The sequence below is a fragment of the Octopus bimaculoides genome, chromosome 5 (genome assembly GCF_001194135.2).
Source record: "Octopus bimaculoides isolate UCB-OBI-ISO-001 chromosome 5, ASM119413v2, whole genome shotgun sequence".
Classification (NCBI taxonomy): domain Eukaryota; kingdom Metazoa; phylum Mollusca; class Cephalopoda; order Octopoda; family Octopodidae; genus Octopus; species Octopus bimaculoides.
The window spans coordinates 105,973,276-105,992,303 of record NC_068985.1 but is presented as its reverse complement, the minus strand read 5'-3'; the positions used below and the strand labels follow the sequence as shown (position 1 = coordinate 105,992,303).

Here is a 19,028-nt window from a genome sequence, read left to right as displayed (position 1 = left end):
ATATATATATATATATATACATATATACGACGGGCTTCTTTCAGTTTACGTCTACCAAATCCACTCACAAGGCTTTGGTCGGCCCGAGGCTATAGAAGACACTTGCCCAAGATGCCACGCAGTGGGACTGAACCCAGACCATGTGGTTGCTAAGCAAGCTACTTACCACACAGCCACTCCTACGCCTATATATGTATACACTCCTACGCCTATATATGTATACACACACACACATATACATATAGTTGTATATATATGTATATGTGTGTGTTTGTATATCCTTATTTGCCATCATGTGATGATTGTAAACAAACATCGCTGTCATACAAGCGATGTTGTTTGTTTCCAGTCTTCCACAAAATATACGTCTTGCCATGGGGAAATACAACCTTCTTTGGAACCAGGTGAGGGTTGGTAACAGGGAGGGCATCCGGCTGTAGAATATTCGCCTCCAAATACTGTCTGACCTGTGCAAGCATTGAAAAATTTGTTTCAGTCACTAGATTGCGGCCATGCTAGGGTACCACCCTGAAAAACTTTTAGTTCAATGAATTGAACTCAGTATTATCTTTTTTTTAAAGCCTGGTATTTATTCTATTGGTCCCTTTTGCCAAACTGCTAAGTTACAGGGATGTAAACACACCAATGTTGGTTGTCAAGCAGTGGTGGGGAAGGGACACACACACACACCAGGGTACTTTTAGTTTCTGTCTACCAAATCCACTCACAAGGCTTTGGTCAGCCTGAGGCTAAGTAAAAGATACTTGCCCAAAGTGCCACACAGTGAGACTGAACCCAGAACCATGTGGTTGAGAAGCAGACTTTTTACCATGTAGCCATGTCTGCACCATGCCTGGCTGTTAAAAAATGATGATGAGTGTAATTTCATAGTTGTTTAGCCATTGCCTCACCAAACCTCCTTTTGTTTTTGAATAATTTCTTCATGTGTAGAATGATAGTTGATAATCACATAACCTTTTATTCTGCTCCCCAGCATCCGTGCAGTCTATGGCACTGATGACATGCAAAATGCTGTCCATGGCAGTGAGAACATTACATGTGCCGAGAAAGAAATAAAATTCTTTTTTCCAGATAGTAAGTTGCTTCTTTTTGTGGATTTGTTTTTTTCTCGCACTCTCTCTCTCTCTCTCTCTCTCTTTTTTTTTTTTTTTTTGCTTTGAGTGAAGTATGATTCTAAGGGGTATGAATGCCACCCATTGAACTTGCACCAAATCTTGATTTCGTAAACATGTGAATAGAAGCATGTGTACATAATCATTCAGCCTACTAGAAATCACAACTTGCCATCTTTAGAATGGGCAGGGCACACTAGATATTTGTCTGGCTTTCTGCAATATATCCCCATTAAGTCTGTCTATCTAAAATCCATAAAACTTCATTACAATGTTTATTCCATGTTACTGCTTATGCAATGTATTCTCATATATATAATGGTGCATTCTCATCTTTCTTAGTATCTCTCTCACTCCCTCTCTATTACAACTCCATCTAACCATTTTTTCCCAATTTTTGTACTGTTACTGTTTATATTTCTTTTCCTTTTTTCTTTCTTTATTTGTTCCTCTTTTTCCATTTTTATTTTTGGATATCAGATAAACAGATATGTATACACCAACATTATATAAATGTTACATATGATTGATTTTAACGATGTTAATTTTATATCATTAGGGATTTCTCATATTGTTTTTGTTTGTTCTGTTTTATGCCATGCTTAACAGTATGAAGTATAAAATAGAATTTAATGTATTATGGTGAGATGTTCTTATTTTATCTCACCATTCTAAAGAGATTTCCACATCGTTTAGGCTGACTGTTATAAATATGAGAATTTTTCTACAGGCATTCCTGACAATTTGCTGTCTCCTGGAGCAATGGATAATTATATGTCAAAATTTATAAACCCAACCTTATTAAAAGGACTGACACAATTGTGTAAGGTGAAACACGTGGATCCTATAGTAAGTAGCTTATTTCATTTCATTCTTTCTTTTCACTTAATAATACATACATTCTTAAGATGCTTGCTTCCCAACTTCTTGGTTCAGTCCCACTGCTTGGCACCTTAGGTAAGTGTCTTCTACTATAGCCTCAGGCTGACCAAAGCCTTATGAGTGGATTTGGTAGACGGAAACTGGAAGAAGCCCATCACATATATATATATATCCGTATATATAATATTATGTTTTAAAAAGTATGGCCTATTTACGGAGTACTCATAGAGAGCCAATGTGAAAAAATACAGAGTAGAGAAAATTGAAAATGCAAATGATAGGCAGTTATTCAGATTCTTGAATGCATAAATGAAGATATTCAAAGTAGTTGAATCATATATATTTATGCATATCAACATAAATCATGCATGTACAGGAGTAAAGATTCTCCAAGGGTAGAAAGAATAAAACCAAAAATACATATAGATATAGAAGAAATATAAAAATATACAAAAATACATATAAAATTACCTATAAATAAAATTTACATGTAAGGAGTTATGCCTAATAAATATAGGAGGTGCAAAATGAATGAGGGGTTGATAAATATAGGAATAAAAACGTTGACTTTTAAAATGGCAAACTGCTTAAATTATCTAAAAATCACTTATGCATATAGGATATAAGATAGAAATAACACCAGATATCAAGGTTAAGAAAAAACATAAATAAAATAGGACCCCAAAATAGTAGGGTGTTCTATCTATGGTTGTTTCAGGGGCATAGTTTCTTATGACCAGAGGCACTTTCTGATGCAACATCCTGTTTCCAAGAGAGACAATGGGCTGAAGTTTACATAACACCAATGCTCTTCATGTGGCATCTTAGTTTTAGGATTTCAATTCTTTTGTGGTGGGCGGGTCTTCTTGAGTACTGCAATGTGCCATATATCTTGATCCTCTGTCACCTCTTTTGTAAGGCTCAGCATTTTGAGATTGGCCTTCAGTACTTTGTCCCATGTCTTCCTGGGTCTCCCTCTTCCACAACTTCCCTCCACTTCCTCCTCCATCATCATCATAACAACAATGGTATTTATTAAGTGAAATGAACATTGTTAGTACCATGCTTTACCATTTTTGCTTATTAAAATAATAATGAAACAATCAATATGTTATACTAATCTTTTATTGATTTATGATTTCAGACTTGGCTTGCTGACTGGCTCACTGAAAACAATCCCAACAAGCCACAAGTGAAATACAATTAGATGATAATAATAAACATCTCAAATTCATTCATGTAGTTTGTTGTTTCTCCAAACATCCACAACAGCCAGTCTTTTGATGTAAGGGAGTGGTTAGATCCCTGATGAACGTAGGGTTTCTCACTGCCAGCCAAAATGTTACTATCATCACATCATTGTGTCCACTTAGTTGTCAGTATTGTGTTAGGTACAACACATTGGTATAAGAAGCAGAAGCATAGCATAGAAAACAAGTGTTTAGTTAGCTTTCAGTGCTAAGTTCACTTTTTCCTGTAGGACTGAAGAGTATATTTGGATATCAATCCAATGTCAGATTTTACTGACACTTGCATGGCTGTGTCATTAAGAAGTTTGCTTCCCAACCACATGACTTTCAGGTTCAGTCCCACTGTGTGGCACTTTAGGCAAGCATCTTTTATTATAACTTTGAACCATGAGTGGATTTAGTAGATGGAAGCCAAAAAAAGCCTGTTATATATGTATGTGTATATATATATATAAGCAATGATAGATCGTTGACCAAACACCATTCAATTTTTTTTTCTCTGTGTTTTTCTCCTTGCTTTCTCCATATTCTTTCTGTTGAAGAGTGTAGCTCGAAATGTTAAAGACTTTCTCTATTCCCGAGCGTCAACCTAATACATCCTTTTGTTGTTTACACCACCTGTCCTCGTCTGTTGTTTTTTTTCGTACGTTCTCCCATATATATATATATATATATATATATATATATATGTGTGTGTGTGTGTGTGTGTGTGTCTCCTCTTGATCTTGCATAAGATGTGTATTACTGTCATATAAGCAGTGCCATTCATTTCCAGCATTCTGTATAAACATGTCTGGATACAGAAAAATATCACCTTGCTTGGAAATAGGTGAGGATTAATAACAGGAAGGGTATCCAGCTGTAGAAAATCTGCCTCAGCGAACTCTGTTTGAGCCATGCAAGCATTAAAACAATGATGATGAGAAGGAAGATGGTGATGATTATGATTTCAGATAGTCTTGTTATTTGTTATGTCCAAACTAAAATTCTTCTGCATCTGATGATAAAGCTAAAATTCTTCTGCATCTGATGGCTATTTGTTATGTGCAAGTTAAAATTCTTCTGCATCTAGAAGCGCTGTGTGTTCCACCCACACTTAAGAAAATTTCTCAAACACTCTATCACGACAAACCAAACTACATCTCTACATTTCTTCTCTTCCTCACATTTCCACTTCATGCACTTGGCTTACTTCCCACTCTCCAATCTTGGACAATCTACTTCATAGTACTTGCCTACGTCAACTTATGTGGATAATTGGTTCCAAGATATGCGAGTTAACTCAAAAAACAATGTAACACTAAAAAAATATTATTAAAAGTTTATTAGCTTATATGTTTCAATAAATGATTTGTATGTATTCTCATGTTTTTTATTTAATTTTCTACTTCAACTTTAGCTTTTGATTTTTTTGAAAACATTAAAAAAAATTTTTTTAAATCTAGCAATGACCAAAGTTGTTAGTAAGAAAGAAGATAAAACTCTCTTTCCATCTGGTAAATAGACCCGCTCAATATGTAGGAAAGGAGTTGGAAGAAATTCCACTCACTGTACCCAGTGTAAACTATGGACATATAAGAGGTACAGTGGAATCACAGATAGATTAACAGATAAAGTTGTCTTTGTATGTGGTAGATGTGCAGAAACAATAAGCACTAAGAGCACACAGGACTTAGATTCCAGTCCACTCAGCTGGTAAAAATGAGTAGTACTTGTATTTCAAAAGACCAACATTGTCACATTCTGTGTCATACTGAATCTTTCTGAGAACTACGTTAAGGTCTTTGGAGTGATCAGCCACTTGCATGTTAAGACCCATGCCAAATCAGATTGGAACCTAGTGCAGTTCCCCAGCTAACTAGTTTTCAGTCAAACTGTCCAACTCATGCCGGCAAGGAAAATGGATGATAAAGGATGATGATAATGATATACTGAGAGAGAGAGAGAGAGAGAGAGAGAGAGAGTACAAAGAAACTAAAATTTCTGAAAACCAATGCTAAGAAATACTCTTTATTTCTGTTCTACACTGTACATTGGTCGATCCTTGAACAATTCCATTGTGTCTTTGAGCAAGAGACTTTAATTTCTCACTGATCCACCTGGCAAGAATGAGTTATACCTGAAATTTAAAGGGCCAACTTTGTACATTTTGTATTATGCCGAATCTCCTTAAATACATTAAGGTACATGTCTGTGGAGCACTCAGCCACTTGCAAGTTAATTTCATGAGCAGGCTTGGTTGATCACATCAACTGGCACACTTGTCCTCATAACCGATGGAGAGCTAGACCTCAGTGTGCATTACCTAATTTAAATACTGTATTTTCCAACATATAAGTCAATGTAGTATAAAGTGTAAACATTTAAACATCATTACTAACTTTCAGAATCCTGCTGCAATTCACAAAGAATCTTTGGTCCTTCAAAGTCATCTTGGTGTATAAGTCAACCTACCTTTTTTCAGCTGTAAATATTAGTCTAAAAAATTTGACTTGTATGCCAGAAAATACGGTACATCTCACTAAATTTATCATGTACAATGCTTAATACTTGTTTTAGAATATTTATTTTCCCTATAATGAATGTGTTGTCTCAGCTATAACACTTCTCTGATTGCAAATCCAACCTCATGAATTGGATTTAAATTTTGATGACTCATTAACAAGTAAAAATTGAAAATTAACTTTAAGGAGTTTTAAATAGAAGTCAAATAATGGAGAACACAAAGACACATAGTTCGATAATATATTATGTTAAAGTAATGAGAGGCCATATAGCATAGTGGTTGGGGTGTTACACTCGTGATCTAGAGATCATAGTGTCAATTCTTGAACTGAGAGGTGCATCGTGTTCTTGAGCAAAACACTTCATTTTACTTTGTTTTGTGATCACTTGAACACCTGACGTGTGGTACACCATGCACCTGTTCAGGCAGAGGGAGTGATGCTAATGTACAGCACAAACACTTGATCACTATAAATGAATCATTTGTGCAGGTTGTTCAGCAAGAAATTGCAGAACTGTCTTTCTCAGACTTTGAGAGACTACCATCATCATCATGTTAAAATATTTGCCTGTCTTTTTTTTTATCTGATTACCAGCACTACTTTTATTTCATAATGGATTGGGTTAGGGTCAGCAGGAGAAAAATAGTGACTGGTCAACCTGTGATGATATAAAGTTACAAAATTACACAAGAAAAAAAAAATTGAATATTTCAAAATCCATCATATCCAAGTTAGCATTAAAAAGAAATAATGGGAAGCAGTTTTTAAAAACAATTGAATTTATATTCTATTTCACTTCAGTTTAATAAAAAATATTACATAAATATTTTAAGGAATATGCCTTCAATGGTTGTTGGTTGCTTTTAATGTGCTTCACTTTGAACTAGACAGCAGATTTTCTCTGCACCCACATTTTTCTTGAGGACATTGATATGCAAGTATAGATACTGGTACCAACTGTATCAATCTCACCAGTCTGGGAAAGCCGGGAACTAATTTTTTTTCTTTCTTTTATTTTACATCCCATCCTGCCATGTTACTAGTATGGCAATAAAGTATTTTGTGAATTTGCTGCAATTCTTATTATAAGTAGATATTTTTCTTAGAGTAAATGACTTGGTCATTTGGTAGGGAACATAATTTATGGTATCAACTTGATAGACTAAAAGAAGTCCAGTATCTTATCTGAGACCACAGCACAGTGGTTAGTCATTCACACAGTGCTCAGTAAAGCACAATTAGAACTACAAATTTTCTGTTAGCAGTCTAGTTTAGCATCTTAACTCAATTATGTGCCAGATATATATCTTTATAAAGATTTTTAAATTAAGCTAATTTGCTTGTAAAATCAGTGACTGTGTGTCACTTGATTTCTGTATCCTGCGAGCTGGAGTAAACTACTGCTATCTCTAGTGGATGAGTATCCACCACCAAAGATGACCACAAAGAGGTTGAAACTGTACGGCCTGGTGGTCTTGTGGCGAGAAGATGGTGGGGGTTCACTTCCCTGCTTGCAATATATATTGAGTACAGATTGCATCGAATAACCAGCTGGAGGTGTTTTCCTAGGGTTAAAAATAGCAGTAATATCGGTTCCTATGGAATAGCCATGTTTAAATGGCAATAGATATTATTTCTTATTTACTGTTTTCTTTTCTTTTTTTCAGTCTATTTCTATGTTGAAAAATGGGTCAGATAGGTTTTTCTTTTTATTTTTTTATTATTTTTTAAAAATTAAAACATTTTATACAACAATAAATTTGCAAATTTGATGTAAATTTTTGCTTACAGCTTAGTGGATAACTACACTTCAACTGAAAACAGCTTGAAGCAGTGTTAATGAATGGTATTCAAACAGGGAGCAAATAATGACTGCCACAGTGTTTGAACTCACGAACTTGTGGTTAGTAGTTACCCAGTAATATAACTGTCTACCTACTGTAATTTTGTATAACAATTATTGAAGTAAATGAGATTTGGGGGAGTAGAGTATGGCTTGAAGTTCTAGTGCCATTTGGGTAAAAAAATACAGAGGAACATATATTTTTTTCATATTAAACATTAATAAAAGATTTTATTTTAAAATCCTGCAATGTACTTAACCCTTTTGTTACCATCTGTTGAAATGCACTGCTTTTGTTTCAATTAATTTTGAAAATAATGAAGAATTTAGTAAAATAATTTTGTCATTATTAAGCTGATGTTTGGAACTTGAATTTACAAAATTTTGATGGAGAATTTTAATTTAGATCACTTTAAAACATGAAGTTTTTTTTTATCATAGAACCAGGATGGTCCAAACAGGTTTGTATCAAAAGGGTTAAATCAACATTACTCATTGTCATGAAATATGGAGTTAACTTCTTTAGTTTTACATTCAATGTTTTGAAAAGAAAATATGATCGTTAATTGAAGAACAGTTATTGGACTTGTATCTCAGGTATCAGATAAGTTGATGTAAGCACATTGATAATATTTATTAATGAAATCTTTATGAATTACTGCTTAATACTGATTTTAAAATATTTATTTGCACCATAGTGAATGTCTTTCTGTCATAAACTGCCAACAACACTTCTGTTGTAGGACTGTATCCTCAACTTTTTAACAGTTGTTTCACTGTTGATTTTTATCATGGCCCAAATGATACAGTTGATGTAACTTGATTTGAACACATCCCCTCTACCACTGAAAATATCGAATAAGAGTCATTAGCTAAATTGTGCGAATGTTTCCTAATATAAACCTTTTAACAAAGGGAGTTGTTCACACTCAGGGATAACACTAAATAGTTTGAAAAAAAAACAAACCCCAGAAATCTATTGCTACTGGATTGATACTTCCAGTTTCTGTGTTAGTGGATTAGAGTCAAATAAGTATCACCAATCTATCTTGGTACATATTCCTGACAGCCAGGTGAACTCTGGTAATGTAAACTAAAGTGTTCTGACCAGAAAACACAAGTCACCTTTAGCAAATTTCAACTTGTAACCTAAGAGCACACTCCAATGGCTTCTTCCCTTGGCCATCTCATTTTTAAGGAAGAGAATAGTAATATGTTAAGTAAATAATCCTTAAAATCTGGGGAAAGAGAAATATTTAAGGACCAGTACCTGGCTCTAATTTCATGAAGTTCAGTAGATGTAGGATAAATCTTTGAGCTGGAAAAATACCAGCCTATCACAGCTGATGTTCCCCAGATAATCTAGAATATATCCATTCAGGGGTTATGGCAAACTAAGACAACATAAAATAAAGTGTCATACTTAGAAATATATTGAAACCATTGTAGTGGTTTGAACTCTCAGCTTTTAGAACAATGAAAACATCCATTCAGTCATGTTGGGAGTAGAGAGGGATTAACGTCACCTTGTTTTCCTCAGCAACAGGGATTAGGGCACACAATCAAATAGCAATATCAGATGGTTTGAAATGTCCTGCTTGCTTTTGGACTTCTGATCTTGCTGTCAGTGAGGTCCAGACAGGAAGGACAAATTCAGGGTTAAGTTTTATTAATAAAAAGCAAACAAATTCCTAATTAATAAATAATTAAATAAAGGGTATTTCAATTAGATAGGGGAGATAGAAGGAGGATTACAGGTGAAGTACACAATCATAGTAAAGTCTGTTCATTTGTAAGGGTGGTACATGGTCCTTTGATTTTCCCAGCTTCATATAAAGAGAATAAAAAGATATAAGAGGTGAGGGGCTCTAAGGAAAGGTCAGATGTCAGAGGTTCAGCAGATGAGGAATTCGAGACGATGCTGTAACAGCATGTAGATCACATACACAAACTATATATATACATGTATATATATATATATATATATATTTTGGAGAATGTGTGTATATAAATATATAATGCAGGCAGATTCTCATAGAATATTGATGAAGAAAGAGCGGTTGTTGTAGAGAATGGTATGTCAAGAGGTTTCTCAAGAAGACCGTCGCACAATTAGGTATAGTGCTACACAGATGCTGATTACCATAATTAGTCCAATAACAACAAGCATAATACGGTTGTGGATGATCCTGAAGGTAGAAAGGAAATGACAGTTAATTTACTGACAAACAAACAACAACAATTATAATAATTATTTCTTTCCTTGTGATGAGGTTATAAGCTTTGTTTATGGAGATAGTTTACTTATAGAAACCCCAGAACTTGCCTAGTGTATATTTTATCAAACCCCAGAAAGGGATGAATGGCAAAGTTGATCTAAACAGGATTTAAGCACCAATTCTCCCAGGCACTTGTCTAAAAATAATTATTGCTAATATTGGTACAGGCCACATATTTTACTGAGCCTAGAATGATGAAAAACAAAATCTACTCTAATGGAATTTGAACTCAGAATGTAAAGCCAGAAGAAATGCTGCTTAGCATTTTTGTCTGACGATCTAACGATTTGGTCAGCTCATCATAATAATAATAATAATAATAATAATAATAAATAATAATAATAATGGTTTCAAATGTTGCCACGAGGGCAGCAATTTTGTGGGAAGGGATGAGTCGATTATATCGACCTTCAGTGTTCAACTGGTACTTATTTTATTGACCCTGAAAGGATGAAAGGCAAAGTCAACCTTGGCGGAATTTGAAATCAGAATGTAAAGACAGATGAAATGCCACAAAGCATTTTGCCCATCATGCTAATGACTCTGTCAGCTCACTGCCTTAAAATAATGATGATGATGACGATGATGATGATGATGATAATAATAATAATAATCCTTTTACAAAAAGCACAAAGCCTGAAATTTTGGGGGAGGGGACTAACTGATTACATTGACTTCAATGTTTCATTAGTACTTAATTTATTCCTTTTCTACTCTAGATATAAAGCCTGAAATTTTTGGGGAGGGGGGGGGGCAGTCGATTTGATCAACCCCAGAACACAACTGGTACTTAATTTATTGACCCCAAAAGGATGAAAGGCAAAGTCAACCTTGGTGGAATTTGAACTCAGAATGTAAAGACAGATGAAATACCACTAAGCATTTCACCCGGCGTGCTAACGTTTCTGACAGCTTGCCAAAATTTTTGGGGAGGGACCAGTCAATTGGACCAACCCCAGGACGTAACTGGTACTTAATTTATTGACCCTGAAAGGACCTTGGAGGAATAATAATAATGATAATAATAATCCTTTCTAATTTTCACAAAGTTTTGAGGGAGGAGGATAGTCAATTACATCTCAGTCACAAGAGGTTCTTGTGTTTCTTAAAACTTAAGAACCTCTAATGACTGTGTAAATGGCAGGAAAGAGAGTTTTCCTTTATGTCTGCATTTAAAAAAATTCCTTTTAATGGAAATTAAAGATGGACCACCAGATACATCATAAACCATTCTGGTCTGATTTGCATAATTTTGATACGTGTAAAACACTGGTGATGGTTGCTGAGGATTTGATTACCTCCCCTGTGTTTTTCACTATCTTTTTCTATTTCTATATGCACGTGCTCATTCAAACATTAACTACTTTGAATGCAGTTAACTAACCATTTCGTTATTTTAACAGCTTGATTAATGGCAAAAAAATTTCAACAAAGAAACCCTTGGAAGTTGCATTTCACAAGACATGTGGCTTTTAAAATGATAATAATAATAATAACTAGCAGAACCTGTGAATATGTCACAGCATGTATGTCTGTGCTGTGTGTGTATGTACATATAGGTGCATGCACATGTCCTGTTATTACATGCTCATTGTAAAGGTAAGTCACTGTCATACAAATAGTGCAATTTGTTTGCAACTTTGGCCATTTTGCTGTTCATGTCTGAAGGACAAAGAGAAATATCTTTCTAAAAAATAGATGAGGGTTGGTGAGAGGAAGGGTATCCAGCCAAAGAAAATTTACTCCAAAGAATTTTATCTGACCCACAAGAATGGAAAAGTAAACATTAAAATGACAATTATGAAAATGATTACACACACATCATCACCATATATATATATATACATATATATATATATATATGAAAATAAGTGTTTGCTGATAGAAATACCTTACCTCTTCATCATACCAGTCAACAAACGTGAACTCTTCCCAAGAGCTGTGTTCATCTCATCAACCTGAAATTAACAAAGCAGTAGAAATCTCAAGTAATCCTGTGCTTTGAACCTCAAGAATTTTATAGTAGAAGAAACAATTTTCAGATTTACATCAATCTGCTCTCTCTCTTTCTCATATATATATATATATATGTCTGTTCCATATATGTATGTGTATTTGGAATGGTCATTGTTGGAACAAATTTATTTAAAGATGGAGTTCTTTCCAACAACTGACAATATAATTAAGTAGGAAGTGAAGAAACCAGTAAAAAGTTATTTGACAATGGTTAGCTGTTAATGTTGTAACATACCCTAGCTCTTGATCTGTTTATAGTCTGGCGCTGTGAATGAAGATTTTCTAGAATGGCAGATCCAATTTGTTCTAAAAAATAAAGATATATATATATATATATAAAACATTCATATTTCTGCAAACTTATAAAAAAAAAATGTCTTCGTTAAATAAAATGATTAAAAATTTTTTTTATGTTTTCAAAATGTAGCTATGAGCTCGGTTAGTCAACATGAAGTGGGAACGGGAGGGCTACATTGTTGGGTAACAATGTAGTTTGGAAGAATATGGCTGGAATTCATCTATAACAAAGAAATGTTTTGGAAGTTAAACACTGACAAACAACAATGCAAAGTCTAAATCATGCATCTAAAATTTGGCATTGACAAAACACTTTGTCCATTTCACCAAGATTGATTTTACAGTAACACTATGTAATAAGTACTGAATTGTACCAGAATTGTGCATTTGTTCTTTATAAGTTACACATTTTGATACTGGAGTAATTTGAACCTATTAAACTTTAAAAAGGAATAAAACTAAAAAAAAACAAAAAAAAAAACTGGGAAATCACTGTCCTAAATGTACTTTTTCCTATTCTTTTACTTGTGTCAGTTACTGGACTGTGGCCATGCTGGGGCACTGTTATGAAGGATTTAATGAAACAAACTAACCCCAATACATTTTAAAAAAAAGTCTGGTAGTTATTCTATCAAGTTCTTTTTAAGTCTGGTAGTTATTCTATCAAGGTTACCAGGATGTAAACAAAGCAACACCAGTTATCAAGTAGTGGATTGGGGACAAGCACAAACACACATATCATACATATATAGTGAATTTGGTAGATGGAAACTGTGTGGAAGCCCATTATGCATAATCATCACGACATGAACCAGTGGTTCTCAACTGGGGTTCATATGAGATTTTGTTATTGAAATTTATGTGCAATAAATTTCTTATACTTTTGCAATACACAAAATATTAAAAAAAAATTTTAAATACAATTCCTATTAATATTTAATCATAAAAATACAATTGAATTTTTTTAAACATGGGAGTCCAGTAGAGTAAAATAGGAATCTAAGGGGTCCATCGGCAAAAAATGGTTGAGAACCTCTGATTTAAACAGACATTAAATGGTGATGATGATGACATGACAGGTTTCCACACAGTTTCTATCTACCAAATTCTTTTACAAGGCATGGTTGGCTTAGGGCTATAGTAAAATCACATGCCCAAGGTACCATGCAAAGAAATTTAACTTGAAACCATGTGGTTGCAAAACAAGCTTCTTGACCACATGGCCATGCTGTATTATCCAAAGTCTCCACTTTTTAAATGGTAGCAGACTATGATTTGAGAGAGATTTGGTTGTTATTTCTAACCAAATAGAGACTCTTGTTTGGCCATTGTGCAATAAATATATCCCTGAGCCTCCAAGTGGTTCTACAGTGACAGTGGACATTAACCAGTAGTTTGGCTGCATTACACAACACAGAGGACACAATGAGTCATTAAAAGCTAAGAGCAGTAACTTCTTATTAAATGCAAAAAAGATGGGCAATAAAAGGATAAATACAATTACCTGTTTCCACAGCAGTGTGATATCCATGATCCAGTTTCCGTCCAGATCTTTCCAACCGTTCTGTATTCTCCAGCAACCGAGTACGCTACAAAACATCCATGAAGTAAACTTCTATTATAATATTCTGACTTAAACAAGGCACTGAGTTGGCAGAATTGTTTGCAGAATTGTTTACAGCCAAAAAAAAAACAAAAAACAAATAAATAAAAAAGTAGATTTGCTTATACACCAAATACAACTTAGGAGGACAAAAAATTCCATGCGGAATGCAGCAGAAAGTGGAAAGATAGTGCCAATGGTTGAAGGTTTACACTATATATTATGCCAACTTGTATGCTGGAAAATAAAATATTTGATGCAATGTAAGTCATATATAAACTGCAATACTTGAGGCAATATGGCTATTTTGAAACTAAATTGTTTACTTTACCTGATCCTCAGCATCATGATGATCATCAAGCATGCAGTCATCTTTACTGTCAAGTCCCAGTTTAGCACGTCTCTGCAACAAATTCAACAATGATAGGTTCAGATACAAAAAATAATGACAGATGTCAAAAGATGCAACAGACGATAACACAAACCAACAATAAATCACTTTTGATAGCACAATTTTACTGAAGTCTTCTGGAAAGTCAAGGTCCATCAATCAACTTCTTTGCAACCAATGGAGCCCATGTGGAAGTGTTTTGATGTTTCTAATAAAACTTGATTTGTTTGCCTACGTTTTCCAATAAACTCTGCTGAGTCATCTTTGTTTTTCATTTCTTTTTTTCTGAATTTTTCAAATTGTAAAGGTAATTTATGAACACCCTGTATAGTCTTATATTAATGTATCTCAGTGGTAAGAAGGTTCAGATACTGGCAAGCGTTTTCAGTTGAATACAAGTGAAAGAAAGCGCATGGATTATGTTGATGATGTTGGACAAATATAGATTAAATACGGTCAATTATTTGACATGGAGACCTCAATTACTATCACAGCTTGTCACTTTGAAATAGTGCTGGTAGAACACTGCAAAAGAACAATTATCAGGATCTCTTTGAAATAGATTATTACATTGTTGCACTTTTAAACATGTTATTGGATTGTTCTGAAGTGTATCATACAACACTGAACAGGAACAGTGCCCTGCAACAAAAAAACTAGTGCTCAATTTTATCTGAATATAAATCTAGACCAATCTAGAATTCCTGGTGTATGAGTGAGTCGAGAGTATCATCATCATCATTTAATGTCCATCTTCCATGCATATATGGGTAGGACAAAACATTACAATGCAGTACATAATTTTAATATCCACTTTTCCATCCTCTCAGCTATTTTGCATCAACCATCATACTTTGACATGCAGGAGTGGCTGTGTGATAAGTAGCTTGCTTACCAACCACATGGTTCCGGGTTCAGTCCCAATGCATGGCACCTAGGGGAAGTGTCTTCTACTATAGCCTTGGGTTGACTAAAGCCTTGTCAGTGGATTTGGTAGATGGAAACTGAAAGAAGCCCGTTGTATATATATATATATATATATATATTGTGTGTGTGTCCCTCACCATCACTTGACAACTGATGCTAATGTGTTTATGTACTCGTAACTTAGTGTTTCAGCAAAAGAACTCAATAGAATAAGTACTAAGCTTACAAAGAATAAGTCCTTGGGATCAATTTGTTCGAACAAAGGCGGTGCTCCAGCATGGCTGCAGTCAAATGACTGAAACAAGTAAAAGAATAAAAGAATTAGAAAAAAATATTGCAACTCACCACATCTGTTTGAAGTTTTGAAAGTTCTGTTTTGTAGCTTCGTACTCGCGTTTGATACTTTTGCCTGTCCTTGCCTGGTTGTTCCTTCACCTCCAGGTCCATCTGTTCCAGCTATGAAAACAAAAAAAACAACATAAAAATCATCTTTGTTACCAATGATTAGCTTTTAATTTTGAAGTTCAGGTTGGCCTAGGGCTATAGCAAAAGACACTTGCCAAAAGGGTCATGCAATAGAACTGAACATGGAACCATGTAGTTGGGAAATGAAGTGCTTAACCACACAGCCACGGCTGCGCCTATTGTGTCAATGTATCCCATTTTTTAAGAGATAAATAGAATGTGATTTGAGGAAGATTTGGTTGCTATTTTTAACAGGTCAACAGAATGATATAATGATTTCTTTACTAGCTTACGAGTGTCTGTGCTTCTAGATTTTACCTTTGGTTAATTTATATTTAAAAAAGCACAGTTTACTACCGCTGTTTTGGAGTTACCTCATTAAATATTAAAATTATTGTATGTAACTGAGATTTTCTCTCACAAATAATGATTCTCGGAACAAGAAACTACAAACTAACATTATGTACAATTTCCACCACTGTCCCCTTCACCTCCACCCAGAACATAAAACAGAAGCACATCAGCCCTTGAATATTACAATCAGGCAACAAAATTTCACATATGAGCAACAGAAATATTCTGAATAGATATTTTATATATTTTCAATAGTAACATATAGTGTAGCCTAAAGTCAAGGAGTTAACTAGTAACTAGCTGACCATATGGTCATGAGTTCAATCCCTGCTACAACCATTATGCTGGTTATTCTTGTCTGTACATCTGTCAAACAGGAACCAGTTTGGTTACAGGTAGGAAGAGCATATATAAGTGTCCAAGTTTAGATGAAAAAAAAAAATTTTTTAATCGCACTTGTACAGACAATTAATTAAAATGTGACAGGGGTACACATCCTTCTACAAGTAACCTATTTATGGATAACCTAATATAGCTTTTACACTTTAATCGGAGGATGTACCCAATTTTGAATCAAATAAATTTTATTCATTCTATAATAAAAGATTTTGTTCAGTGAAAAGCAACATATACAATGAGTCTGTTCTTAAATCTAGGGCATATAAAAAGAATTAATGACTGTTTCACACACACACACACATATATATATATACACACACAAATATACACCAGATGTTGCATTGTATGGGGGTGAGTGAAAGAGGGTTGTGAACAAGAGAGAGAGAAACAGAGAAAAGCAGAGTTTCACCTATCATGTTTGTCAATGGAGACTGTCAACTATTGTATTTGGACAGAGATGATATTCAAATACAACATTAAATATTTGTCAGCACATTTTCTCAAATGCAGCAATTGCTAACAGATACCTTCAAATATTGCATTTTTTCATGGAGATATTCAAATATGCTATCAATTGGTCTTGAGGACATATCCAAACTTGCTGTTTGCCAATCCAGTAAACACTTCCAAATACACGTTATTTATCAATCAAGACTTGCTATCTGTCATATTCAAACATGCTATTTGACAGTCCAGCTGACACAACCAATTTCATATACCAAATCAGCAGTCCAAATTGTATTAGTTATCAGTCCAGTGGACACTTTTAAATTATTTATATCCCAACCAAGGTAACACATCTAAATACAATATTTGCTGAAGTGTATAACACAGACCATACAAAAGGGTCCTATGTCTTACAGTGATTAATTTTGAGATAACAAAACACAATTTAAGAGAGTACAGGATCAGCACCTATTGGGCAATTTCAGATTATCCACACGTCCAGCAAAGACAACTGAAGGGCTCTCGCTCTCTCTCTTTCAAGTAAATACATCTCAGAAACTGAAGTTATATACAGGATGCAGTAGAGTTTTTTATTGCTATCTTTTTTTTTTTTTTTTACTGTTCTATATTCATTTGTTCCAAGGGTAAGATGGTCTTTCCAAGTGCAGCTACTTTTGTAACTGGATGCCTTTCCTACAATTTATCAATCATGAAGTGGGAGTTAAACAATGCACTCAACTCTTCAACAACCAGAGTTATATGCATTACTCAAGTGTACAAGAAAGTGGCTGTAATAGTATAGTTGCTGAACCTAGGTTGTATTGATAAAATTATACATCAGTATGTGAAATATTAATTTTTATGTAAACCTCCATAGTGTTTTCATACACAGGCGTCCAGGAACTGTGAAAAACTGATGGTTCTTCCGCTGGAGAAGAGGACTGTCAATCATAGTTAACATTCCAGACAGTGGCGGCTCATGCATAGGCACTGCAGAACTGCAGCACACCCTATTTCCACTCTATCGATAATATTCAATACAATGAATCCTATTTTTCTTTAATTCTTTCTTTGTACTAGTACGTTATATAATCCTTAAGCTTAATGTCAATAGCCATCCCCTAGTTTATGTAAAAAACGCAAAAATCTTTGTATAGAACTGTGCGCTTCAGTTCCAGTGATGTGGTGTTTGGCTGTTGTGCACATGTTCACATGTCCGAGATAGGAAGCTTCATGCTAGGGAGAGTGAGAGACAGAGAGAGAGCACTGTCGTTCACACCTGGTGTGCTGGTGAAAGGTAGTGTTTCATTTTGACACCGCATGTGCTGTGCTTCAAAACGTGTTTATATTCTTGAATGTAATAAAGTGTAGAATTAGATTATTATCCTGCTTCCAGCTACAGTGTTGCTCCAGGATTTGAAAAATTGGGCAGATTTCCTCCCCTTATTTTGTGATTAAGGGGAGATTTCTGAAAACAAGGGGGAATTCGCGGCAGTGTTCAGTGAACAAATTAAGCACACTACCAGGCAGTGGCTAAAACTCGAACTGATCAAGTTCATGTATAAATTTTCTTTTTATATGTTTGTTTCCTTTTACATGATATTAAAACAACGGCTAAACATTTTCTGAAGCAGCTCCCACCCCTAATTTTATCTATGAGCCGCCACTGATCCCAGAGGATCTATTTCAAAACAGTACATGGACTGAAGCCTTCAGCGCAAGTGCACGATAAAACTCTTGCAATTGATTCGACCTCACCACCTAGAAGTTAGTGGGCCAATACCCTTACCCAATTGGCTTTTCTGCTTTAACTCCACAATATTCTTGTAGCTCCCCAGAAAATTCCTACACAAACAGTAGTGACAAAATAACGTGATGGTGGTTGTTGAAATGCATTAATAACCAAACAGGCACATTATCTTTGTGTCATGCGATATCGGAAAACATCGAATTTATATTTCGGCTGCAAGGAAATTCCCAAAACTAATAAAACATTAACTTGAAGGGGCAACGAAACGAAGCATCAGATTCGAACGAATGTAAATTTGTCATAGAATAAATACCGGATGTATACAGCTGACTAAATGAACGAAACTCTGGTTCGGAATGATAATGATGTTTACGTGAAGAATGACAAATACTTATCAGATTCTAATCATTGTGTTTTTGTAACATAAAAATAAACAAAACACACACATTATATATATATATATATATATATATATATATATATAT

At 34.6% G+C, this 19,028-nt stretch overlaps 2 protein-coding genes across 3 annotated transcripts in view; one reads left to right on the top strand and one right to left on the bottom strand.

Moving 5' to 3' along the window:
* The window catches only part of LOC106881108 (nucleoside diphosphate kinase homolog 5), a 9,842-nt gene extending 6,593 nt beyond the window's left edge, over positions 1 to 3,249 (top strand). Inside the window, exons 3-5 of the mRNA XM_014931345.2 lie at positions 995 to 1,095; positions 1,864 to 1,982; positions 3,160 to 3,249. Coding sequence (XP_014786831.1) covers positions 995 to 1,095; positions 1,864 to 1,982; positions 3,160 to 3,222 — 283 coding nt within the window. The 3' untranslated portion in view covers positions 3,223 to 3,249. The remainder of the gene's footprint in view (positions 1 to 994; positions 1,096 to 1,863; positions 1,983 to 3,159) is intronic.
* Positions 3,250 to 5,254: 2,005 nt separating this feature from the next.
* Positions 5,255 to 19,028, bottom strand: part of LOC106881100 (vesicle transport through interaction with t-SNAREs homolog 1A) — a 15,026-nt gene continuing 1,252 nt past the window's right edge. The window contains exons 3-8 of one of the 2 annotated variants that reach the window (XM_014931328.2): positions 15,474 to 15,584; positions 14,142 to 14,213; positions 13,712 to 13,796; positions 12,146 to 12,216; positions 11,791 to 11,852; positions 5,255 to 5,384 (exon numbers count right to left, since the gene is read on the bottom strand). In XM_014931328.2, the coding sequence (XP_014786814.1) occupies positions 5,345 to 5,384; positions 11,791 to 11,852; positions 12,146 to 12,216; positions 13,712 to 13,796; positions 14,142 to 14,213; positions 15,474 to 15,584 (441 nt within the window). In that variant the 3' untranslated portion in view covers positions 5,255 to 5,344. Of the gene's footprint in view, positions 5,385 to 6,533; positions 9,805 to 11,790; positions 11,853 to 12,145; positions 12,217 to 13,711; positions 13,797 to 14,141; positions 14,214 to 15,473; positions 15,585 to 19,028 lie in introns of those variants that run through there. The other variant, XM_014931327.2, reaches the window with a different exon arrangement.